We start from the raw sequence: 24,287 nt of genomic DNA on the forward strand, positions 1-24,287 counted from the left end.
GAGATTATTTTTCAGAAGCTTTTCAATATAATTACCAAGGTTTTTGTTGTTGCTGTTAAATTTTCCAGCACTGACACAGAGGTGTCAAAAGACTTATACTGAATGATTCATCCTGAAGGAATTACTACATCCAGCAGAGCTGGGTTCACAACTGACCTCCCTGTTCTACTACTCAACAGCATCAGAAACCACCACCCGTACCAGCAGCACGGGCCCATAAAAAGTACTTACACAGGCAGAGCCTCAGAGAAGTGCCCTGTACAGTTAACGTCACATTCACATATAAGCAAGTCAAGAACGAACTGGAGACAGGAAAACTTGTTAATTTTTCTTCCTTTTTGCAAATAACTGCTTACAGAAATGAGACATGAGACTCATGAAAATGTATGTAGGGATAGCCTGTTAATTCTGGATACTTTCAGAATGTGAGGGGGAAAAAAAATCTAAGAATTATGTTCTTATAACTAACCCCAAGTACCTAAAAATCAAAAAAGGCTTTACTGAATTTTTAAATTATATTAATAGGATTATCATTTCCTAATTTAAAGTGGTTTAGATATACATTTACTCTCCGCATTTACACAATGTAAATTATAAGCGTGCATGTGCGTGTATGTGTGTGTGTGTGCCTACATGCATGCCCATTTCAGAACTCTAGTTCCCTGCAAGAGGGAAAGAATAATTTTCCTTGATGAGGGATATAATCTTTTAAGAGCGACCCATCAGTTCATAGATTAAAACAGAAGAGGAAAAAGTTTCAAAGAGATCTCTTATGGAAAATACCCTTTATATTGTTAATCACATATAAAACACCTTGAAAGTCAGTGTGTTGCCTGAATCTACGATATCTTATATTCCTTTTACTATCAAGCCAGGAGATACAAATTATCCCTGAATAGTGCTATCAAAATAATAAGGGAGAGGGGATTTTCTTGGTAGTCCAGTGGTTAAGAATCCACCTGCCAATGCAGGGGACACGGGTCTGATTCCTGGTCCGGGAAGATCATACATCCCATGGAGCAACTAAGCCCACAGGCCACAACATCCATGCCCACGAGTCCCAACTCCTGAGACTCGGCACCTAGAGCCTGTGCTCTGCAACAAGAGAAGCCACTGTGATGAGAAGACCAAGCTCCACAACCAGAGAACAGACCCCGCTCATGCAACTAACGTAAGCCCACACAGCAGCAAAGACTCAGCACAGCCATAAAGAAAAAAAATGGTTTTAATTAATAAAAATTTTAAAAATAATACTAATAATAAGGGAAAGTATGAAATCTAAGTGGACTGGAAAAAAAGAAAAGCAAATTACATGCGAGTTTTAAAGGTAGAGGTAAAGAGGCCACTCCCAAAATGTTTTCAGGTATTCTGCCACCTGTCACTGCCTTCGTATACTGTGTGTGTGGGTGGCAATGGTAAGTTCCATTTCAAATCACAGTATGAACGCTGCCATTTTTACAGGTGAAAAACAAAGTAAGAACTGTTATTTTCAAGCATTCTCAAGTACCAGTACAAAGAACACGGGCTAGGAGAGTGTTAAATTACAAGCCATCTGTGCTGATAATTTACGACGTGATTTCTCTAATCTCCTTCAACACTACATAACATCTCTATGGCAACACAGTGACTTCAAATGCGAGTCTGGAAGGACAGTCGTGCACTCAAGGCTGTTCACACAGCAGACAACCACGCTGGTCGGCCGGCTCCTCGATGGGCCAGTCTTCTTCCGCAGGAAAGCCGTACCGTCACACGTGGCCCGCACTCCCTCTCTCTGCTTCCTCCAGGCATGTAAGCGAAAGGGTCTGCACACTGAGCGTATTCCCCAAAACTAGCCATGACCCCACAACCAAAACCAGCAAGGGCACCTTGGTGTAACTCAGGGTTGCTATCTCTGGTTGGGCATATGAATTACCAGTAGGGTTTTTATCAAATACAGATTCTAGGGCCCTACTGTAGAACTACTAAATGAGAATTGCTGTCAGTTCTGTAATTTTTTCAACCTTGTGGGTGATTCTGATCCAGGCTGGGGTGGTGGTGGTTTAGTCACTAAGTCGTGTCCAACTCTTGCAACCCCATGGACTGTAGCCCGCCAGGCTCCTCTGTCCATGGGATTCTCCAGGCAAGAACCCTGGAGTGGGATGCCATTTCCTTCTCCAACAGGCTGGGTTAAGGAACAGTGAATCAAAAAGCATTGACTGCATCTCTCCTTGGAGCTTGCCCTAGGCCAGAGACCAGCAGCCCAACCTCACAGGAAACAAAGACCCAGAACCAGAACGCGGTCTACACGAGGTTCTACGCCAACACAGCCAGCCAATGAGGCCAGAAGACACATGGGTGGTTTCCTAATGGAAGTGACGCTTGACCTCAGCTGAGGCAGTTAGGAAAAGCAAGAAGAGAAGGGAACACCAAACACAGAGACAGGGCCAACGGCAGGGTCAGAGCGTGGAGTGTGCAATGGGGGCTCGAGCAGCTGATGGGCAAGAGGTCTAGAAGCGTCCCCTGAGGCCAGCCCAGCGAGGGCAGAGGGACTGATCGGGCCTGAAACTCAGAAAACTGCACTTGTGACTCTCACATAGCTTTGGTTACAAAGCACATCCCTATACCGCAGGCAAAGAAAAAGAGGATTCGGGGGTGGTATAAAGAGAACTGAAAATAATTCTGCCCTAGCTTTGGCAAAATCCTCATCTGTAAACAGGAAAAATGTTATGTATGTCAATATACGTGCGATAAGTGAGAGATAATCGACTTGGTCTTTTCAAGAGCACCTCAAATTTCATTTTCACCTTGAGAGCAATTCCAATTAGGTGGACTTGGGCTCACTGATCACCTCTTGTCCTTTTAATTTCTACATTATTCCCCAGCACATTTTCAAAAGAGGCCAGAAGAGAGAACCTGCTAATCACCTTGCCTCTTTAGAGATACAAACTCCCGCCGGCCAGAATATTATTTCTGTCTTCTCCAGCTGGATGGCACCTGGCATATTGACACAGACCAAAGGGTAAACAGCTCATTCATTACACAGCGCCCATAAAGTCCTGTGAAGATGAAAACCACTTCAAGCGCCAAGCAATTCTGAGCTAGGCATTTGAAACGGAGAAACAAAGATGACAGAACAAACATCATAAAAAGGTCACCACCCAGCAGGAAGGCTCCTGTTCCACCAGACCTCTGGTCCCCGTGCAGGCAGGCGACACAGCAGACAAAACCCCAACCTCCTTTACATGCTTTTAATGTATGGAAGCAAGAGAAAAGGTTTCAAAATGCTCACACAAAAAAAGTCTTCCGTGGTTCCTTTCTTTCAGGGACCATGCCCAAAAGTAATGTCAAAGCCAAATCCTTCTTTCTGAGACATCTCCTTTTAAGTGAAGCTCACATACTCTGTATGAAGTGTCAACTCAATTCTAAAACAGGCACAATGAAAATTCTTGCAACAGAGCATATGCGATTTTATGCAAATTGGTACGGTTTCTGTCTTCGAGTCTCACACTGGCCGTGTGTATGCGAGTGATCAGAGCTGACTCCAGTATCCAAGGATGGAGAACTCACATGAGCAGGAGAACCCTGGCAGCCACTTTGAGTGGGAGCAGGGCACCATGCTGCCTCTCCCTCAACTTCCCCAGGATGCTGCAAGGGTGCGATCACCAGTTTGAATCACTTCAGCTGCGCTCTCACGGCCCACAGATACACCACCTACAGGGGAGCAAAGCCTTACCTTTTTGACAGATGCCCCGAAATTTTCAATGGGATAGATAATTCAACGTTCTCTAAGAAATTACCAAATATACCATCAAATCGGCATTCCCCAGTGGCCCCATGGTAAGGATTCCACCTACAATGCAGGAGATGCACCTAGATGCGGATTTGACCCCTGGTGGGGGAGGATCCCCTGGAAGAGGGCATGGCCACCCACTCCAGTGTTCTTGCCTGGAGAACCCCATGGACAGAGGAGCCTGGCGGGCTACAGTCTATGGGGTCACAAGCAGTTGGACATGACTGAAACGACTAAGTAGGCACACACCATCAAATCACAACAGAAGCCAAATCAGATCTTATCTACAAGGCCCTCCTTCAGAAAGGAGTGATTTCTTCTTTTTTTCCCTCTCTCAGACACCAAAGAAAGCTCCATGGATGGTGTCCCACACGCAGTGTGACATGCAGGGTACAGCAGGAGAAAACCCTGCAGGCACACTCCTTCCACCTGGGACCCCGCCCAGGAGACCACTGCATGCTTGGATCCTCTGGGCCAGACCTAAGAGCTACTGACCTGCAGGAAGTTAAAACCCTCTCTGAGTGCCCTCTCTCGGGTACAACACTAGATGCCACTGCCTACCCTGCAGAGGACTATGAAAATTAAATAGCTGGTGGCTGTAAGCACTCAATAAATGAAGCTGTTGAAGACTCTGAAATATTGACAATTTAGTTGTATCCTTTTTATTGATACATAACTCGCAGAGTGTAAAATTCTCCCTTTAAAAAAAAAGTGTACAGCTGACTTTAGTATATTTAGTATATTCACCATGATGTGTGTGCGCTTGGTCAGGCCCGGCTCTCTGCGACCCCGTGGACTGTAGCCTGCCAGGCTCCTCTGTCCGTGGGATGCTCCAGGCAAGAATACTGGAGCGAGTTGCCATTTCCTTCTCCAGGGGATCTTCCCCACCCCCAGAGACTGAACTCTCATCTCCTACATTGCAGACAGATTCTTTACTGCTAAACCACTGGCCACTAGGTAATCCCAGAATATTGTCGGCACCCAAAAGCCCTTCCCCAGAATGCTTGACCCAGTAGCAGTCATGACCTTTTATTCTCCAAATTTTCCAAATGAAAAGGCTTTTGCTCTTAGGGCATTAACAAGCAAATTAAGATTCTTCTTTTTGGCTGAACTGTCTAGTTGTAGGAAGGGCTTGTACAGGTACAGAGGCTGACTCTCCCAGACGACCATCCAAGGAGCACGCAGACAGGCACAGGAAACAGAGCGCAACAAAGGAAACTGACACTGTCTCCCCAAATCAAGAGCCTGTGTTCATTCTGTGTCATCATTTAATGGAGCAAACCTCTGAGCAGCAAAAATTCATCTTGCCTGTAACGAGATCTGCACCCAGTGGACCACAGTTTCTAGAACTGAGTGCCCAGACACTTCCTAGAAATCCCGCGTTAACTCGGACACTCCAGAGGTGGTTTCTGGGAAGAAACATTTAGTCAATGAAGGGCAGAAAGCAAGTCTCGCAAGTCGTGACTCATGACTTACTCCACGCACTCAGCTCTCTCCTCTACTCATAGCACCTGACGGATTCCTGCGAAAAGACCACCCTCTCCCCAGCCTCCACCCAACACCCTACCCATACTCAGACCATCCCTTGCATCCAATCACTCATTCTTAGTATCTCAACACTTTTTTCCTTTTCCCTCCTCTCTTCTGGCAACGAGTACATGGAGATGAAGATGATCAACTGTTTTGCCCACAACAGGTGTTGGCTTTATAAACCACACTTGTTAGAAATTAATCTCCCCTTCTTTTTTGGCAACTCCTGATTTTCCAACGTTGTGCTTCAACATCCCCAGAAAGCGAGCTGCTGACGGAGTCTGGCAGCTCTTTTCTTAAACATGCCTCGGGGGAGTTCCAGCCCATGACTTCATCTGTTTTCTTTGGGTGACTAAGTGACAAGGCACGGAGCTGAACAGAAGCTGACCGCTAACTGCCGATTTGAACAGTTTCAACTTGAAGATGTAGGTTCATTTATCACAGTGGTATGGCTTAGCATTTCGAAATTGCTTTCTGCATTTTCTTGGACTGAGTAAGTCCATGCAGACGTTGGGGATAAAAGGAGCCTTCACTGTCAGAGAAGGGAATTAACAAATTTGGGAAAGGGAAAACTGAAATACAGTCTGTAGTACTGGACTGGAATTGAAGGCATGTGTACAAACTCGTGGTTTTTATTACAGACAGGTGCGCAAAGAACAGCACGTGTCATGTGATGCTGAGTGTGTGCGCACACAAGCATATGTGCACGCAAACTCCCCACTTCCCGGCTCTGTGCACTGAGAGGTTCTGGAAGCAGTAACACCCCTGTAGCATTAGCACACTCAGTGCCCAGACTGAGTTTCTTCATGCTGTCCTCTGCTAAAATGAACCAGGGCTCCTTGGAGAAGTGGCGATTTCAGGGCTGGAGTCAGGAAATAACAGAAGCCTGGGACATTTCACTGTGTCAGAAAATAAGGAAGTGCCCCATAAATGATGGGGACACGTCACAAAAGAAAAAGGAGCCAGTCTGAAAGGACACCACTGGCCAGATCATGAACAACTGAGCATCAAGCTAAGTAATGACATCAAAGGATTATAGCCTAAGACAGTCCCTGGGGTCGCAAAGAGTCAGACACGGCCTAGCGATTGAACAACAAGACGGGAATCCGTAAGGCCACACTTACAGAAATAAACAAGTGCAGCAGAAAGAGAGCCCTTACGGTCAAAAGCCAACGAAACACAGAAGGAGTAATGAAGCTAGAAAACTCACCAGGTTGAAACCATCATCATAATCACTGATTCAGGCAAAAGTCAGCAATGGAGATAACCAGCAAATTAGAGTCAGCAAAGGAACAGGATTTTCCACAGTCTCGAATTCTCTCTTCACAAGACGCTGATTACAAGAGAACAGTACAGTGGTAGCCACCCCCTGCATCAGAAGACTGAACGAACATCTCACAGAGGGCAGGTGACAACTGGGTCCCCCATGGGGCGTTAGGGGAAGGACTCAGCCCTTCCATCGGCCACGCACGACCTGAACCTGGTCAGGAGGGACACTCCACCCAAACCGAGGGACAGTCCTCCAAAAAACTGACTAGAACCTGCCAGGGAACAAAACAAACAGGCTGGGGAGATGTTCCAAATTAAAGAAAACTGAAGAGACATGACAACTAAATCTATCAATAATCGTATGTGTTCCTGGATAGAATGGTGGACCACCAAGATTTTTTTTTAATCACCAAGACTTTCTGGAACAACTGGTAAAATTTTATTGAAGTCAGCAGATTTAGATAATAACACATAAAAATTTCTAATTTGGGTCATTATGTAAGAGAATGTCCTTGCTCTGAGAAAATACTGTGAAGTCACCTTTTAGAGGTAAGGGCACCACCAGCTTGCAACTTACTCTCAAATGGTTCAGATACAAAATAACATCTAAATTTAACATATACAAATATATGTGTGTCTTGTGTGTGTGTGTGTGTGTGTACATATCCAGAGAGGGGGGAGGGAAGGAGGAGGTGATGGTCCTGCAGTGAAACAGTAACAACTGGGGATTTTGAGTTCTTCTCTGAACATGAGAACTGGCTTCTCAAAATAAACTCATCTGCTATCTCCACCAGCAGAAAAAACCACAACAAGCTTTAAATGCAATCAACCATGAAGACAAGAACCAACTAAACAGCCAGAAATGATGCATACAAGTGAAATCTCAACTTGACTAAATTGATATGAATTTGAGCCTTGTACCTCCTGTGCTGCTTTAAAATCAAGATCAACTAAAATAGCATGTCAAAAGCACATACTCTCCCATTCAACAGTAGGCCAATATGACTTTAACTGTAGAATTTTCTTAAAAGCAATAATTAAAAATTTAAAAAAAGAAACTTAAGAAACTCCTTGAATAAACCAGGAAGAAAGGAAAATTAGATTTCAAGAGGATAGTACACCTTCCGGTGACATACTGTGACGGGGACAGGTAAGGTGTACCTGATGGAAATGTACCCCACAGAAACGAAAACCTAGAACACACACCCAGGAGTTATCCCACTAAAAGAGGATGGCAGGAAGTAAGTCTCTGTTCCCCATGACCACAACATTCATCATCTATGCGTACACTTCCATGAATAACAGCAAAGACATGAGAAGCTGCAACAAAACAGCTCTAGAAAGAACCCGGGAATGACCACACCCACCTCTTAAAACTGTCCCCGAAAAAGCAGCTTAGCAGTCTCCAGCCCCTCCCCATGCCCCCACCCATGCAAGCTTCCTCAGTTAGAAAGGAAGCCCAGGAATTCTTTACAATGTGACACACACAGCTAATGGCTGGAAAACTTCCCTCCCCAGCCAGCTTCTCCCTGCCCTTCCCAAACTTCCCTCCACTAACCCTGACAGCCACCGAACTTCCTCCCACTTCAGACCAAGTGGCCACAGCCAGGGAAGCGGGGACCAGCCCGGCCACAAGAGTCCTCCCTAGACAGACAGGTCGGAGGCAGCAAAACTCAAAACCACCTCAGTAGGACAGCTGGGTTACTGGGGTTATTTATGTAACAAGGAACATCAGCTTTAATCAAGTGAGAAGAGGAAAGGCACAGAAGCTAAATCACAGGGCTCAGACTACAGTGAAAAAGTGCTTGCTCTATCCCGGAATCTGTCATTCCACTTTTGTTCGGTGTGAGACCTGTAAATTACAGCTTCCATCTTCAACACACGAGGATGTACACATTCAGTTTTAAAGATCTGACAACTTCCTTATCCATTCGTCTCCTGATGGGTATCTAGGTTGCTTCCATATCCTGGCTATTATAAACAGTGCTGCAATGAACATTGGGGTGCACGTGTCTCTTTCAGATCTGGTTTCCTCAGTGCGTATGCCCAGAAGTGGTATTGCTGGGTCATATGGCAGTTCTATTTCCAGTTTTTTAAGAAATCTCCACACTACAATATTGTAAAGTAATTAGCCTCCAACTAATAAAAATAAATGGAAAAAAAAAGGTAATTCTATGACAATAAAAAAAATAAATAAATAAATAAAGATCTGACAATTACAACACCGGGCCTCGTGGGATGCTGTATGGAGGGAGGGTCCTTTCTCCTCTTTCCCTCCACTGGAGAAGAAAAGGCGATGTGGGGGCTTTGTGGTCTGGCAGCTGTGGGTTTAAATTCCAGCCCGAGCCCTTAGAAGCAGTGCAAACTGGGACAGTCATTCATCCTCCCCAGAGGCTGAGATCCTCATCTGAACACAGAAATAGCCTCCACCTCCTGGGGGTGGGGGGGGGGATCTGATTTTACATGAGAAAACGTATATAAAACACCTGCGCGCACCTAGACCCACAGGCCCTCAGGTGGCAGCAGCAACAGAGATAATAGTTAAGAGAAAGCTTCACCAGGTTTTCCTGAAGGACAAGGCTGACGTTCATAATGTTTGCGGGGGGGGGGGGGAATAAACATGGCATTTTAAATATCACTCTCTGACGTTACAAGCAGGTTATTGCTTCTGCATGCACTTACTTGACCCTCTATGGAGCCTAACTCTGAAGAGGTTAGCTGATCCCCAAGGACTGGGGGTCCTGGCCTCCCATATCGCTCTGGCAGCTGCTGCTGAAGATTTAGGTTACAAGCAAGCGCGAGGTTCCACGACTGCCCGCCATCCCATTTTCCCCACAAACAGCCCCAAATTCACAGTACAAGCTGTCACAGGCAATTTACCATCATCCCACCTTAATCCTGAGTAGGGTTTACAGTCAGAGGTCTCCTGTAATGTGGTTCGGGGGGGACAGGTCCCATCTCACCAGCAGGCTGTCCCCTTCTTTGTGTTCAGCAATCAGCAGGGCTGAGACAGGACCTATAAATGATGCCATGGAGATGAGGGATGTCCAGCAATGAACACAGCAGATTCAGCATCTCTCAGGCTGCAGTCAAATATCCGGAAAGGAACAGGTACACGGCCAGCTTGCAGAATGCTGAAACTCACTACTCCCGCGAGGAGCTGCTCTCCCAGAGGGAGACACGTGAACGGAACTGTCACGTGAAGGAAACGGATGGCCTGGAAACCATCCAATTAGCGACGGTTCTCAAAGTTCCTGGACCCAAGATATATTAGGACAAGAGCAACCACGTTTAGATGGAGGTGAAGTAACCCCAGAATAAATGTGTGAAATACACTCTGCCTCAGTGCAATCTGGCTTTTTGGAGCTGGTTCGGGTCCTTGGGTGCCAGCTACCATCACTGTGGTACTGAAAAGGACAGTGAGGGCTGGAAGGGGTTTCTCATGATCACAATGTGTTTTTTTTTTAATAGCTATCTACAAGCAAGAAACATCTGTTTAGTATCAGACACCAGGAACCTACTTGTTATTAAGATGGTAAAGTATTAGACAATTTAGACTTTGGAGATTTCACTCTAGGACTGATTCCAGATCAGCAGAAATACTTAAAGCAACAGTCTAATCAAAGCACTGCTTCCCAATATATTTGTGTGCACCCACAGAATAAGCAGATGAATTGTACTTTTTGGTCCTTATCACTTAAAAGCTAAACTAATAAAAATAAATAACATGCACTTTGTTATTCCTGCAGATCCTAGTGCATCTGATGTCAAGAACAAGCATTAACTAAGAGTAAAAGCAAGTAAGAAAACATAAAACTTGCAGAATCCACATTGCCCAGGAGGGCCCTGCTTGGGTTTGCAGGCCCAATGTTCAACAGCAGCAATAACGAAGGAAAGAGGAATCCTTGAAGACATGAATCAGAATGAGAAGAGGAAGTGCTAAAAGGAATCAACGATGGAAAAACTGTATATACTGTTTTGACCAACCTCTCAGTCTTTTCATAAGCCTAATTTTCAAACTCAAATTAAAACATCCTGCCCTAAAATACACGTTATTTATACATTCCACTTCATCTATACTAAGAAACATGGGTTGTTTTAAAATAGATTTCAAGGACTTCCCTGGAAGTCCAGTAGTTAAGACTCCTTGCTTCCAATGCAGGGACTAGGGGTTGGATCCCTGGTCGGGCAACTACGCTCCCACAGGCCATGCGGCCAAAAAATTAAAAGAAAAAAAAAAAGATTTCAAATATCAGTCTCTGATATATTCATTACTTCTTGCACTGACACCTCCCATTCACAGAATTCCAAAGTGGGGTTTTTTACAACTTTTCCAAGATACACACAGGCGACCATACTTGAAGAGACACCAACAAAACCTATCTAAAAATATTTGAGGGTTATACTTTTAAACTTGAATTGTGTTTTTCTCAAGTTCAAGAACAACTTCACTTTATGGTTATGAGTCTTAAGTGGGGAGACTAACACTTTATAAATTCACTCCTTAACCATCAACACTGTGAAATACACAGCTTCAGAGTTAATTACATGTAGGAAAGTCCATGAACTGAGGGTGAATGATCTCACATAGTTATTTATGCAGGAACAACGCCCCCTCCTCCAAGTGAAACTTATCCCTAGAAATTCCCTCTTTAACACCAGGAATGTCAAGGCACAGCAGACCACTCTGCCTGTGCTACTCTTTTTCTTTCTGGACAGCAGCAAAACTCAGTGGAGTGGGAAAATTTCAAGCAGGAAAAATGGTGACTTCGCATCTAAAGATAGTTTTTTAAGTCAGCAGACTTGTCAAATGGATTCTCAAGTCATGCTTCTTATAGAATCTAAGAAAACAATCTTTATTTCCCCATAACTATCTTCAACCTTTCCCCAGATTAACCCTAGGCGTTACAGGAAGTTTGGTCCCACCTAGGTCCATCTGACTACTGTTTATAGTCACTCAGGCCCGTCCAGCTCTTTGCAACCCCATGGACTGCAGCACACCAGGCTTCTCTGTCCTCCACTGTTTCCCAGAGTTTGCTCAAATTCACGCTCATTGAGTTGGTAAAGCCATCCAACCATCTCATCCTCTGTCGCCCCCTTCTCCTTCTGCCTTCAATCTTTCCCAGCATCAGGGTCTTTTCCAATGAGTCGGCTCTTTGCATCAGGAGGTCAAAGTACTGGAGCTTCAGCTTCAACATCAATCCTTCCAATGAATGTGCAGGGTAGATTTCCTTTAGGACTGACTGGTTTGATCTCCTTGCAGATTCAAGGGACTCTCAAGAGTCTTCTCCAGAACCACAATTCGAAAGCATCAATTCTTCAGAGCTCAGCCTCCTTTATGGTCCAACTCCCACATCCATACATGACCACTGGAAAAACCGCAGCTTTCACTAGATGGACCTTTGTCAGCAAAGCGATGTCTTTGCTTTTGAATACGCTGTCTAGGTCTGTCATAGCTTTCCTTCACAAGGAGCAAGTGTCTTTTCATTTTATGGCTAAAGTCACCATTCACAGTGATTTTGGGGTCCAAGAAAATAAAACCTGTCACTGCTCCCACTTTTTCCCCTTCTATTAATATTTACCATGAAGTGATGGGACCAGATGCCATGATCTTAGTTTTCTGAATGTTGAGTTTTAAGCCAACTTCTTCATTCTCCTTTTTGCTTTCATCAAATGGTTCTTTAGCTCCTCTTCACTTTCTGCCATTAGGATGGTATCATCTGCGTATCCGAGGTTGTTGATATTTCTCATGGCAATCTTGATTCCAGCTTGTGATTCATCCAGCCCAGTATTTCACATAATGTACTCTACATAGAAGTTAAGTAAGCAGGGTGACAATATACAGCCTTGACGTACTCCTTTCCCAATTTGGAACCAGTCTGTTGTTCCATGTCCTTTTCTAACTGTTGCTTCTTGATCTGAATATGAGTCTCTCACGAGACAGATAAGGTGGTCTGGTATTTCCATCTCTTTCAGAATTTTCCACAGTTTGTTGTGACCCACAGAGTCAAAGGCTGGCATAGTCAATGAAGCAGAAGTAGAGGTTTTTCTGGAATTCTCTTGCTTTTTCTATGATTCAATGAATGTTGGCAATTTGATCTCTGATCCCTCTGCCTTTTCTAAACCCAGCTTGTACTATCTTTAAAATCAACAGAAAATTCTTCCCAAAATAACTCAGTTTTATTCAGGTTTACCTTTGAGAAATTACTTCTATTAGATTTGGCTTCTGTTGGTGTCTCACGGTTTGTATTTGCATTTCCTTGAATGTGTGTGGCCATTCTGTAGTTGCATTGTCTATTTCCCTTTCAGACTGCCTTTCTCACTGATTTGAGGAAGCCCTTTTTCAATCCTGCACATATAATTCTTCATCTGAATTGTAATAAATATTTTTGCCCAGTTTGTAGCTAGTCTTAGTTTAATGTTACGTTTTAAACTGACACACAGTACAAATGGATTCCTTTTCCTGTGTTCAGGTCTATGAATTTTAATGCGCAGAATCACCACCACAGCCAGGATGCAAAATGCTATCATCCTTCAAAACATCCCCCACACTGCCCCTCTGGAGTCACCCTTTTCCCCCCTCTAACTCCTGGTAACCAACCGATCACTTCTCTGTCCCTCCAGTTCTATTTCTTTGAGAAAGTCATACAAGTGGACTCCCATGTAGCCTTTGGAGGCAGGCTTCCTTCACGCAGCATCAGCTGAATGGATATACCACAGTTCATCTGTTCACATCTGCTCTTTTAAATGCCACCAAGAGCAGCAGACAGTGAAGGAAGGGCCTTAGCCCTTCCCAGCAGTCGGTCAGGAACAGGGCAGTATAGCAAGTACTAGGAAGGTAAAGAAGAGAAGGCCATGCAGTGGGCAGGACCTTGCAGAAACCCCTCCTAAAGAGAACCTGAGTGCAGTTCATCACTGTCCACAACAGGCCTATGGGCTGTAAGAAAATAAGCCTGACAGACTCAGGTGGACACCACTAACCCAAAGTACCCTAGACCAAGAAACTATTCTGTTTGCTCACTGAGGTTTTCATTCCAGCTTCCTCTGTCAGGGCAACTGCTAAACTGTACTAACTTACGACAGAGCCCAAACAGCATGCTCCTTCCAAACTACAAGATCTGCTGTATAAACTGCTCCACAGTCCTCCCAGCGAAGAGCAGCCGCGTGGCTGATCAAGGAAGTCAGTAGCCTACAATGCAAGTGTGTGTGCTGCGCTTAGTCGCTCAGTGTCTGACTCTTTGCGACCCCATGGGCTGTAGCCTGCCGGGTTCCTCTGGCCATGGGATTCTCCAGGCAAGAGTACTGGAGTGGGTTGCCATTTCCTTCTCCAGGTGATCTTCCCGACCCAGGGATCGAAAATGGGTCTCCCGCGTTGCAGGCAGATTCTTTACTGCCTGAGCCACCAGGGAAGCCCGCAATGCAAATAAATATATTTATGACTTAAGTGCAGTTTCATGTTGCCAGAGCACATCTGGCATTAGACCAAATACTCCAGGAGGTCGCACCATTTCTCCCCATCAAGCCCCTAGGCCTTAAGCCTGGGAAGCCCACACACCCTCCTGTCAAACTCGGCCCAGGCATATAACCTTTCCCAGAGGGCAGGGGGTGCAGAACTTGGGTTTACAGGGGCTTCCTTATGGGGAGAGAGAACCAAAAAGGAGGAAATGAAGGTAACCAAGCAAACGGAGGCTTCCATTAGCAAGTGAGAAAGTGAAGATAGGACTGAGACACTGGCCAACCCGTAAAGAGGAGAGCGGGAACCCCCATTAACAATAACATCACTCACTTGGAAACTCCAGCAGGGGGTCTCCTCACTGGGAGGCCCCGGGGCTGGGGCCGGGTACTGTGACAGCAAGCAGAAGCCACACAGTCCGGGAGGCAGGGCCTCCGCGGTGGACACGGGAGCCCAGGGGCGGCGGGGAGCAGGGAAGCGGAAGGAGGCAGCACGCCAGCGCCCTGCCGAGAGGGGCCTTGTCCCGACCCCCACACTCTTTCTCCATTTTTGCTCCTTTGCCCTCAGTGCAGAGATACAGCAACAGGAATGCCCTGAATGGCCCCAGCCTAACGACAGTAATAATAATAATAATAATAACAATAATAAACACACCCGCCCACACTCAAGGGGCTCTGAGAAGATTCCCGAGCGAGCTCGTCCCCTTGCCCTGGGCTGACTGGACGGCTCAGCGGCGTAACCTGAAGTGGAACGAGAGAGAACTCCGTCCCGGCGCCATCTAACCCCTCGTAACCTTTCTGCGCCCCTGGGCCAACCCTGTTCCCTGTCCCCCACCCCCGAGCGGCGGCCTGCGGGGCTGAGGATCAGGGGAAAAGATACAAAAGCCTGCATCTCTGTCCTCTGGACCGCACAGCCGCCCCCGGGGCATTCGCCCAGGCGCTCGGCCCGAACGCTCGCGAGAGGAAGAACCGAGCCGCGGCGGAGGCGCCGCCCCCTTTCCCGGGAACGCGGCGGGGTTCTCGCCCACAGCCTTTCTTCCCCGCGCACCGAGGGGGCTCCTGTTCTGCCGGCGGCACCACTAAAAATCCGTCGAGACAATGCACTTAAGGAAATAAAAAACCAATTCATTAGAGAACCGAGGAGGAATGAAGGGGGTTGTTAAGGCGGCTTTTTATAGTACAACACAATTCATCCCTATCAACGTAAGTGACTTGACTAGGCAGACAAAGTGTGGCTATTGATTAAGAATTGGACTTTTCTCTGGAATGCCGCCAAGGATATGAGATAAAATTTTATTTCCTCAGTGGAAGAGTCAAGAAAATAAACTTAAATATCAGATACGGCTGATTTAGATTATGACCGCCCCAAACACCTCTTTCACTTAGAAACAGATCCCACATTTATCACAACACTTTAAAAGGCCTGAAAAGGCCATGCTAATCACATATTTTTAATACACACTTGAACAGATTTAAGCCACATGCCACAGCTTGAACAGAACCACTGGCTTCATGTAAATTTTGGTTAATCATTTAAACGGTTTAAATGGCTTCATCTAAATCTTCATTTGAATCATGGATGGTTAAACTGCAAAGGAAAGAATACAACTGTCTATGTCAATAAGTCAGTTTACAAGGTCTTAATGGAAAGTTTCCTTCAATGATTTTTTTTTTTTTTTTTACTGTCCTCTGATTTCCTGAAAATCACTTATAGGATACTTCCAGCTCCCTCTCTACTCTCCTCTGAAACTGAACCTCACTGTGTCACTGAAAAGGGGGAAACCAACATTCACTATATTTTCTTCTGCTTTCCTTTTCAAAATATTGAGGGTAACAAGGACTGACTTTTTAATACAATAATTATTACTGGTGCTCACAAAGACCAAAGCTTCCAGGCTTCTAAATATACACAGAAGCAGCAGGGCAAGCTCAGAGGCCAGGGATTTAAGTGGTGTTAGAAGCAGAAATCTGAAGACAAGTTCCCTCAATATTCCATGAGGAAATCATTATATCAACATAGAAGGACACGCACCCTGCTCTCTCCTTAAGTAACTGACTCAAGTGTCTTCACATATTCCATTGGAAAGAGAAGGGCTGCAGCCACGGGTCCAGAAGTAAGACTTAGTAAGGAAAGGAACCTAGTGCAGTGAGCTGACAACCTTTCAGAATAACCAAACACCCTTATGCTCTGCACGCTCATATAATGCCAACCTGAAACATACCAGGCAGGTTAAAAATAAGACATTTATGTAAATACCCCCACCAGACACACACACACTCTTGCAAGGTTAAATAGAGAGCTCTGAAAGAATGATTTATTGTGGTAAGAACAGGGCCCCAAAATAGATTGGCAATAAAAGTGATTGGTCCCAGCGGGATTGAGAACTAATGTAAGCAAAGTCCTGGCCATGACAGGCAACTGGGGAAAGAGTACCAGAGTGAGGGAAATGCTTCCCGGCCCTGACCCCAACTCTACCAGAGTTCTCTTCTGAGCAAGTCACTCAACCTCCCTGGAAGCCTGATTCCTCTTCTGTAAACTTAAAAAAAAAAAATTTTAATGGACTAGCTCATGTTTGTGATGCCTTTTGACAAGAAAACTAAAGAATGACCACTAGGTGCTAGGAGCTCAGAGGGAACCACAGAGTCCAAGGAGGTTAACAGCCCTAGAGCCACCCCACCGCCCCCCCAAGACCCTCTCCAAGTGCAGGAGTCCTGCCCCCAGTTCCCAGCTCCCAACCCGGGCAGGTGGCAGTGCCCTGCTTGAGTGCATCCAGTAATCATGGCCTTGCATTCTATTCCTGAACTGCTCTAATTATGTAAAAGTTCTAATAAGCTAAATTCTCCTTCTTTCATCCAATCATAGTCGCCAGTTTTCACTCAGTAACCACAAGCATAAAACTAAATCGTTGCAGTATGGACAAGGAACAAAAAGGAGGCACGAAAATCAGGTGGCCACGCCAAGAGTTCCAGGGCCAAGAAATGAGAGGCAACCAGTAGAAGTACCTTGTCTAAATCAGGCTGGCAGTCTTAAGCACCTGGCTCACAACACCATGGAAAAACCACCACACTCTGATCTGTCCACCCCAGTCAGTTAAGAACCTATTTTCTGGAAAGAATGTCCAATTTTACCTCTCTGTTCAACCACCCACATTCAATCAAAACTGCCCAGCAGGGCCATCCCCCTCCAAACTCCCACTTCTGCCATTCCACCAGGTGAGGTCCCCACCCAGGGTCCCCCTACTTCATCTGTCTAACCGTTTGCCCCTTCCCACCCCCACCCATCAATCCAACTGAATGGTCCCTCTCCTGTATCCTCCCTCTGCTAGCTATTGCTGCCCCAGATGCTGGAGCCAAGATCTAGGTCAGGAATTCAGGGTTGCCCTAAGGAGGGAAAAGCACATTCAAAAGATGTTCTAGGCTACCCCTGGGATGGGACCACACAATGGCCGCCTACTTATAATCTGCTCTGGTTCCTGATTCCAAGTCAAACAAGGAAAGCGGCAGTATGCCCAATCAATTTTGGAGTGAGGAAGAAAAGAATAAACTCGTGAGCAGCACGGAGTGGTTCTACCCCAAAAGGAACATGAACAGGAGCAAACACAGGACAAGACCCCTGGCCACCGACAGGTAAACCCTGGGGGGAGCCACAGTAACTGAGAGCAAGTACTCTGGGAGCATCCAGTCCAACTTGATGTCTTCTGAGGCTCTTCTGAGCAGAAGAAGTGATTTCTCTGTGCATAATAAAGATGTAAGGAAGTCTGGCCTCATAAGCACCAAAAATTCCCTCTCCAGGGCACACACGCCTTTCTAAGAGAAAGGCGCTGGATTCTGCACAGAATCTATTATTCTGTGACAGGTGGTGGAGAGAGAGAGCGAAGACAGGCTAGACTTAGCTTCAGGGCTTGAAGGGAAGACGTCCCAGGTCTGCTATTAAGTGGTAAGATGGGGCTGCTCTATCGGGCGAGTTGCACACAAAAAAAGGCTTTCACTTTAAGGAGTTTGTGTTTTCCTAAACCTTTGCTTTCTTCGGGGACCTCACAGGGAGAGAGAGCACTGGGGAGTGTATTAACCCCAAGCTGACAGCACAGAGTCAGCGAGTGTCACTCCCAGCCACAACCAATCTGTTAAAACGACTCAAAACGAACCCCGCCTGGCAAGGATCAAGAAAACGAGGGAAGACAGTACTACTAAACCAGGGGTCTACCCGGCAAGGCTAACTTCTGCCTCCGACCATCGCGCACCCGCTGCAAATTGCTCCCTGCGACCCGGATTACCCAACTGATCTCACCGGATCTGGGAACTGGATTTTGAAAGGGGCCACGAAGAAACGTGAGCCTCCGGGCTTCGGTTCGCGTCCCGTCACAGGCCGCTCCCCCGACGTCCTCCCGGGAGCCGCCACCAGCACCCCGCGCCCTCCCGCCCACCCCCGGCCCCGGCCTGGCCCGCCCTCCCCGGCTCTCCAGCGCCGAGTCTGCATCCTCCCTACCCAGCTCCTGGTCCGCTGGGCACCGCTCTTGCGGGGCCGCGAGGCCGCCCGGACGCGCGAACAAACCGGACTGGGCGCGGGCAGGACGAGGCGCCGCCGCCGGGGTCCCCAGGACGCCCTGTCACGCCTCCCGCGCCGGCTCCCCGCGGGCGGGTCGCAAAGCTCGTTTCTCCCTTGACCACCGCCCCCCCTTCGCCCGAGAGACACCCGGCCACCCCGGCACTGCCTCCCGGGCAAGGCCCAGCGCGTGCCGGCCCCGCGCCTCCACCCCTGAGGCCAACACGTCCCCAGGGTGTCCCTCCCGGGCCACCCCCGGAGACAATGGCTCACCCATCGCCCGGCCGGCCGCGCTCCATTTCAGCCATCACCGCCCTCCTCCCCTCCCCGGGCTGCGAGTGCCCCGGCAGCCCCGTTTCACAGAAGTGTAGATCGAGGCCGGGGAGGTGACAGGCGAGAGAAGAAACCTGGCTGCTTATGGAGCCGAGGAGGGACTACTGACAAAAAGGCCACGGAGACGAGCCCCGATGAGAGACCGCTTTCCCGGGGCCTGGCCCCGCCGCCCCAGTCCGCTCGGCCTCCGGGGGGCAGGGGGGCCTCCGCCCTCGCCGTCCCCGCCGCCGCAGCCTCCTCGGCCCTCCCGCGAAGGAGACAAAGAGCCGGCGCCCCAACCGGTGGAGCGGTAGCCGCCGGGGCGGGCGACGGGGAGATTTCACCCGGGAAACCAGTGGCGGGGGCGAAAGGAAGGGCGAGCCGGCGGCGCCCCGGCCGATCCGCGGCGCTCGGGGCGGCGCGGGCAGCCGGACCCGCGGGTGTTGGGGTGCAGGGCAGCGGCCTGGGCTGGCGCGCTCCGGGCCCGACGGGCGGGCGGGCGAGCAAGCACCGGGCGCGCCGGGGCCCGCGGACCGCGCCTCCGCGGCGGGGGCCGGTGGCGAAGCGCGCGGGCAGCGGCGCGGGTGCACTCACCGGATCGGAAGAAGGCCGCGATGTCGGCCAGGTCCTTGGCCGCCTCCTCGGCCCCCTCGCCGGCGCCGCCCCCGCAGCCCGAGCTCGCCGCGCTGGCCGCAGCGGCGGGGCCGGAGGAAGCGGCGGGGGCGGCGGCAGCACCGCCGCCGCCGCTGCTACTGCTGCCGCTCATGGCTGCGGCGGCGCCCGCGGCCGCGCCCGGCTCGGGCCCCGCGCCCCTAGCGCCGCGCGCCGCCCGCTCCGCGCCGGGCCTGGCGGCGCCGAGCGCCCTGCTGCCCGCGCCCGGCGCGTGGACGCAGAGCCCCGGGGCGGCGGCGGGCGGCGGCGGCGGCTCGGCCCGAGGAGCGCGCCCACATAGACGAGGACTCCGCCCGGGAGCCGCGAGCCGGCCGCGGGGCGGGAGCGCGGAGCCACGGCCTCGGCGGCGCGGGCCGGAGCGCGGGCAGCCACGCGCGCCGCGGCGCCGGACACGCAGTCGCGAGGGCGGCAGGGGGTGGGGGGTGGCCCGGGGGGGCCGGCGGGAGCTCCGCGATCACGGGCGCCGGCGGCCGCCGCGAGCCTCCATCTTGATTTCAGATGGGGAAAGGAAGGAGGGGGGAGGGGGGAAATCACGGCAGAGGGAACCCGGGTGAAAGGAAAAGGGAGAGCAGGGAAAGGAGAGGAAGGGGGGGAAAAAAAAAAAGAGGGGCTTCGGGAATTTCCGGTGAATATCGTCTGGGGCCGGAGCGTGGGCTCGGCGGGTGGGCGGGGCGTGCGGTGGGCGGGGCCTGGCGGGAGGGGCGGGGCCACGCAGGAGGGCCGGCGGGCGGCGGCGGGAGCGTTTCAGCGTTGTTCCATCTCGCGGGCGGCGGCGAAAAGGAGGGAACGCTCTGAGGCAGCGAGGGCGCGCACCTTTCCAGGCCCGGCATGGCGCCGCCCGTTGGACTCTCGCTCCAGCAGCGCCGCACCGCCCTCCGATCGCTGGAGCTGTTGCTGACTGATCTCGCCGCGGGGCGGGCTGACTCCGGCTCAGGGCCCGGTGTGCGCGTAGACGGGGCTCCACAATCCTTGTTCAATGGGAAGAGATCGTGAAAACGGGTCGTGTGTTGTACGCCAGCCCCAGAGGGAATAATGCAGCAGGCCTCTGAACTCCTGGGGGCCGTCTGTCTCCTTGTCTGCCACAGGAGCTTCGGGACTCACAGCTCCTCCGCCCTTGCTCTACCAGAATGTAGAGAAGGGGGAAGGTGATGGTGGCTGAGAAGACCAAAGGAAGTGAGGGGTAGGTGACATCCAGCTTTAAGGAAGATCCGTGTCACACCCGCATTTTACAGAATTTTCGAGTACAAACACCTACGTACGTGGCTACAAGTGAAGGGAGCAAAAGGTATTGGTATCCAGTGTGCCGGAAACAAGAAGAGATAGATAAGATTGATTAAAACAAACAAACAAAAAAACTGGTGGAATACTGATGAAACCAATATACATGAACACTGGAAACGAGCAATTAAGAAAATGAATAGCGAATGATGAATACCAGGTTTTTCACTGTGTGGAAGGCTAAAATGATCCGTGTGGTACGGGATTAGAGTTGAAGACGTCAGTATGAACTCCTGTTTAGCTTAATATAGATGCAGGTGGGTAAGAAAAGATTTGCAGATATGTGTGTATATATACACAGGCTCTTACACGTATGTACATTTCCTTGCTCTGTCAACTAAGTGAACTTAGGCATAACACTCCTGTACCAAGTCGCACATCAGGCACTCAGATCTTTTACTAACACCGTTCTTCAGAAAAAGGAACCCGGGTTCCTCAGGGGGATTGGCTGACTCTGGGACTAGAACAGGAGAACCTAGAGCATCTTGTGCCAGACGATAAGGAAGTGCTAAGAAAAAATTTAATTAATCAACATCCAGAACAATGATGAGGGTCTCTCAAAAGGGACACAGAAGCCCATTGAAAGAGCTCCCAGTGATCAAAGCTGTAACAATTTGAACAGCAAAATAAAGCAATGTTCTATTATACCCAAAGTATAAAATAAATATCCATGAGTGCATACTAATATAAGGCAATGATTAAATGAGTAAATAATTCAGAGAGAAGAGACAAATGTCCCTCGCAGAAGAATTCAAAATTAATACTTAGATACTCTGCCCTCAATGAGATGGAATAGTCCTTAACTGTGGTCTGCACTTTCAACTTCCAGAAGAGTAACTTTATAATGAAGAAAACTGACAAACATTACTTCACAAGATTACCAGCAGTGATAAATCATGTGGATGGTATATACCCTTAATATGATGTAATGAAAATGCCACTTTAGCCCTATTGTCTTCCTCCCATAAACACAGTCTAATCATGAGAAAAATAACAGACAAATCCCAGTTAAGGGCCATTCTACAAATGACCTGACCAATACTTCCGCAAACTGTTAAGGTCAACAAAAGTAAGGAAAGTCTGAAAACTGTCACAGCCAAGAAGAGCCCAAGGAAACATGATTACTAAATGTAATGTAGTATTCTTAAGGATCCTGGAACCAAGAAAGCACATTAGGTAAAAACTAAGAAAATATGAATAACATATGGACTTTAGTTAATAATAATGTACCAGTACTGATTCATTAATTGTGAGTAATATGGGAAAATTGGGTGTGAGCTATCAGGGAACTCTACTAGCTTCACAGCTTGTCTTGTTATTTTAGAATCTAAATCTATTCAAAATAGAAGCTTATTTTTTAAAAAAATTTTAATTGTATGTAGAATATCAAAAAGAAAAAAAATTCAGTTGGTCCAAATTTCACAGGCTATCAGCTCAGGTGTGCTGACAATATTTCTTTTTCTTATTTTTCAGTTGGGTAATTTCTGTCTCTAGCTCCCATTTCTCCTCATGGCTTAAACCTAGTTCGGAGAAAATAAGCTCCAGGAACTTTCTTTGCCAATTGAGTACATTCCTCTTCCTGCCTTCTCCCTAAGGTTGAAGCCAAACTCCCAGAGGCATTGGTGATATCACAAATGAGGTGGGGATGGGGAGATTGCACCTGGTCCTTGGTCTTCAACCTAGACAGCATATTAAAAAGCAGAAACATTACTTTGCCAACAAAGGTCCGTCTAGTCAAAACTATGGTTTTTCCAGTATTCACGTATGGATGTGAGAGTTGGACTATAAAGAAAGCTGAGCACCGAAGAATCGATGCTTTTAAGTTGTGGTGCTGGAGAACTCTTGAGAACAAGGAGATCAAACCAGTCAATCCTAAAGGAAATCTGTCCTGAATATTCATTGGAAGGACTGATGCTGAGGCTGAAACTCCAATACTTTAGCCACCTGATGAGAAGAACTGACTCATTGGAAAAGACCCTGATGCTGGGAAAGATTGAAGACAGGAGAAGGGGAAGACAGAGGATAAGATGGTTGGATGGCATCACTGACTTGATGGACATGAGATTGTGTAAGCTCCAGGAGTTGGTGATGGACAGGGAAGCCTGGTGTGCTGCAGTCCATGGGGTCACAGAGAGTCGGACACGACTGAGTGACTGAACTGAATTTGGTCATCATGAGCTCGTTCTGGCACTGAGGCTCATGTGTGTCCTGTGTGCGTCCGCCTCCTGGACGATCCTACTCCGACTGAAGGCATTGCCATGACTTTGCTGCTTTCTGCTGTTCTATCCTGCTCACCAACCACTGGGGCCCCTGGTGGTCTGCTGGCAATCAGCACCCCTCCCGAGCTACTCCCCAAGCACTCAAGAAGACATTCAGCTGTTCCCTGGGATGCTCAGTCCCACCCCACAAAATGAGGCCCTATGCTCTCTGCTCCCAGACCCCCAAAGCCTACCTGGGCACAAGCTTCCTCTTTCAGAGACTCACATGGGGGTCTAAAGTGATCCATTTCCTCTCCCCCCAAATTGCAGAATTGTAATTTCCTCTGCAGGAAGTAAACTTCATTCCAGGCTCATCATACTTCCTTCCAAATCTTTTATTTAGGCATAACCTTTGTGTTCCCAGGAAATGCTGTTTTTAATTTAGAAAACCCCATTCTTCCCTCTGCCGCAGGTTCCAGAAGTTTCTCTTGAAATTCAGAAGCCAGTGCTAATGTCTTTCTTTCACTCTGCATGCCTCCCCTACCACCCTGCCTGTGGGTAGTCAATATAGATGCCCCCCTCTGCCGCCTAAATGGTGAAGAAAGGTCATGAATTTGAAAACATCAAAACTGCTGGAGGACAGGGAGCAAGACTGATGGTGGTCCTTGAAAAGTGTCAGTTGGAAGAGGCTAACTCCTGAAAGATCAAACCAGTCAGTCCTAAAGGAAATCAGTCCTGAATATTCATTGGAAGGACTGATGCTGAAGCTGAAGCTCCAATACTTTGGTCACCTGATGCAGAGAGCCCACTCATTAGAAAAGACCCTGATGCTGGGAAAGATTGAAGGCAAGAGAAGAAGGGGATGACATGGGACAGGATGGCTGGATGGCATCACCGACTCAATGGACATGAGTTTGAGCAAGCTCCAGAAGATGGTAAAGGACAGGGAACCTGGTATGCTGCAATCCATGGGGTCGCAAAGAATCGGACACAACTGAGTAACTGAACAACTCCTGCTGGAAGTTTCTGGGTGGAACAAGTTCTGGATGTTGGGAGTTGGCTTGAAAGGGACTGTGGACTGCATGATAATGACTGCTAAGGGTGTTGGGATAGGGGTGGGATGACGGGTGTGTTTGGATGAAAAGAGCTCTCTAGTGTTGAGATCCAGATATTGATCAGTCCTTCAATCTCAGGTAGAGTCATTTCCAAGAAAACTCAACAGGAGATTCGTGTCTGAGTGTGGGATGTGCAGGAAGGCTCACCC

At 48.3% G+C, this 24,287-nt stretch overlaps 1 protein-coding gene across 1 annotated transcript in view; it reads right to left on the reverse strand.

The window, feature by feature from the left end:
* Nucleotides 1-19,668, reverse strand: part of TRIO (trio Rho guanine nucleotide exchange factor) — a 366,334-nt gene extending 346,666 nt beyond the window's left edge. Inside the window, exon 1 of the mRNA XM_043488447.1 lies at nucleotides 19,470-19,668. Within this exon, the coding sequence (XP_043344382.1) occupies nucleotides 19,470-19,641 (172 nt within the window). The 5' untranslated portion in view covers nucleotides 19,642-19,668. The remainder of the gene's footprint in view (nucleotides 1-19,469) is intronic.
* Between the last annotated feature and the right edge of the window lie 4,619 nt (nucleotides 19,669-24,287).

Source organism: Cervus canadensis, chromosome 16 (genome assembly GCF_019320065.1).
Source record: "Cervus canadensis isolate Bull #8, Minnesota chromosome 16, ASM1932006v1, whole genome shotgun sequence".
NCBI classification, from domain to species: Eukaryota; Metazoa; Chordata; class Mammalia; order Artiodactyla; family Cervidae; genus Cervus; species Cervus canadensis.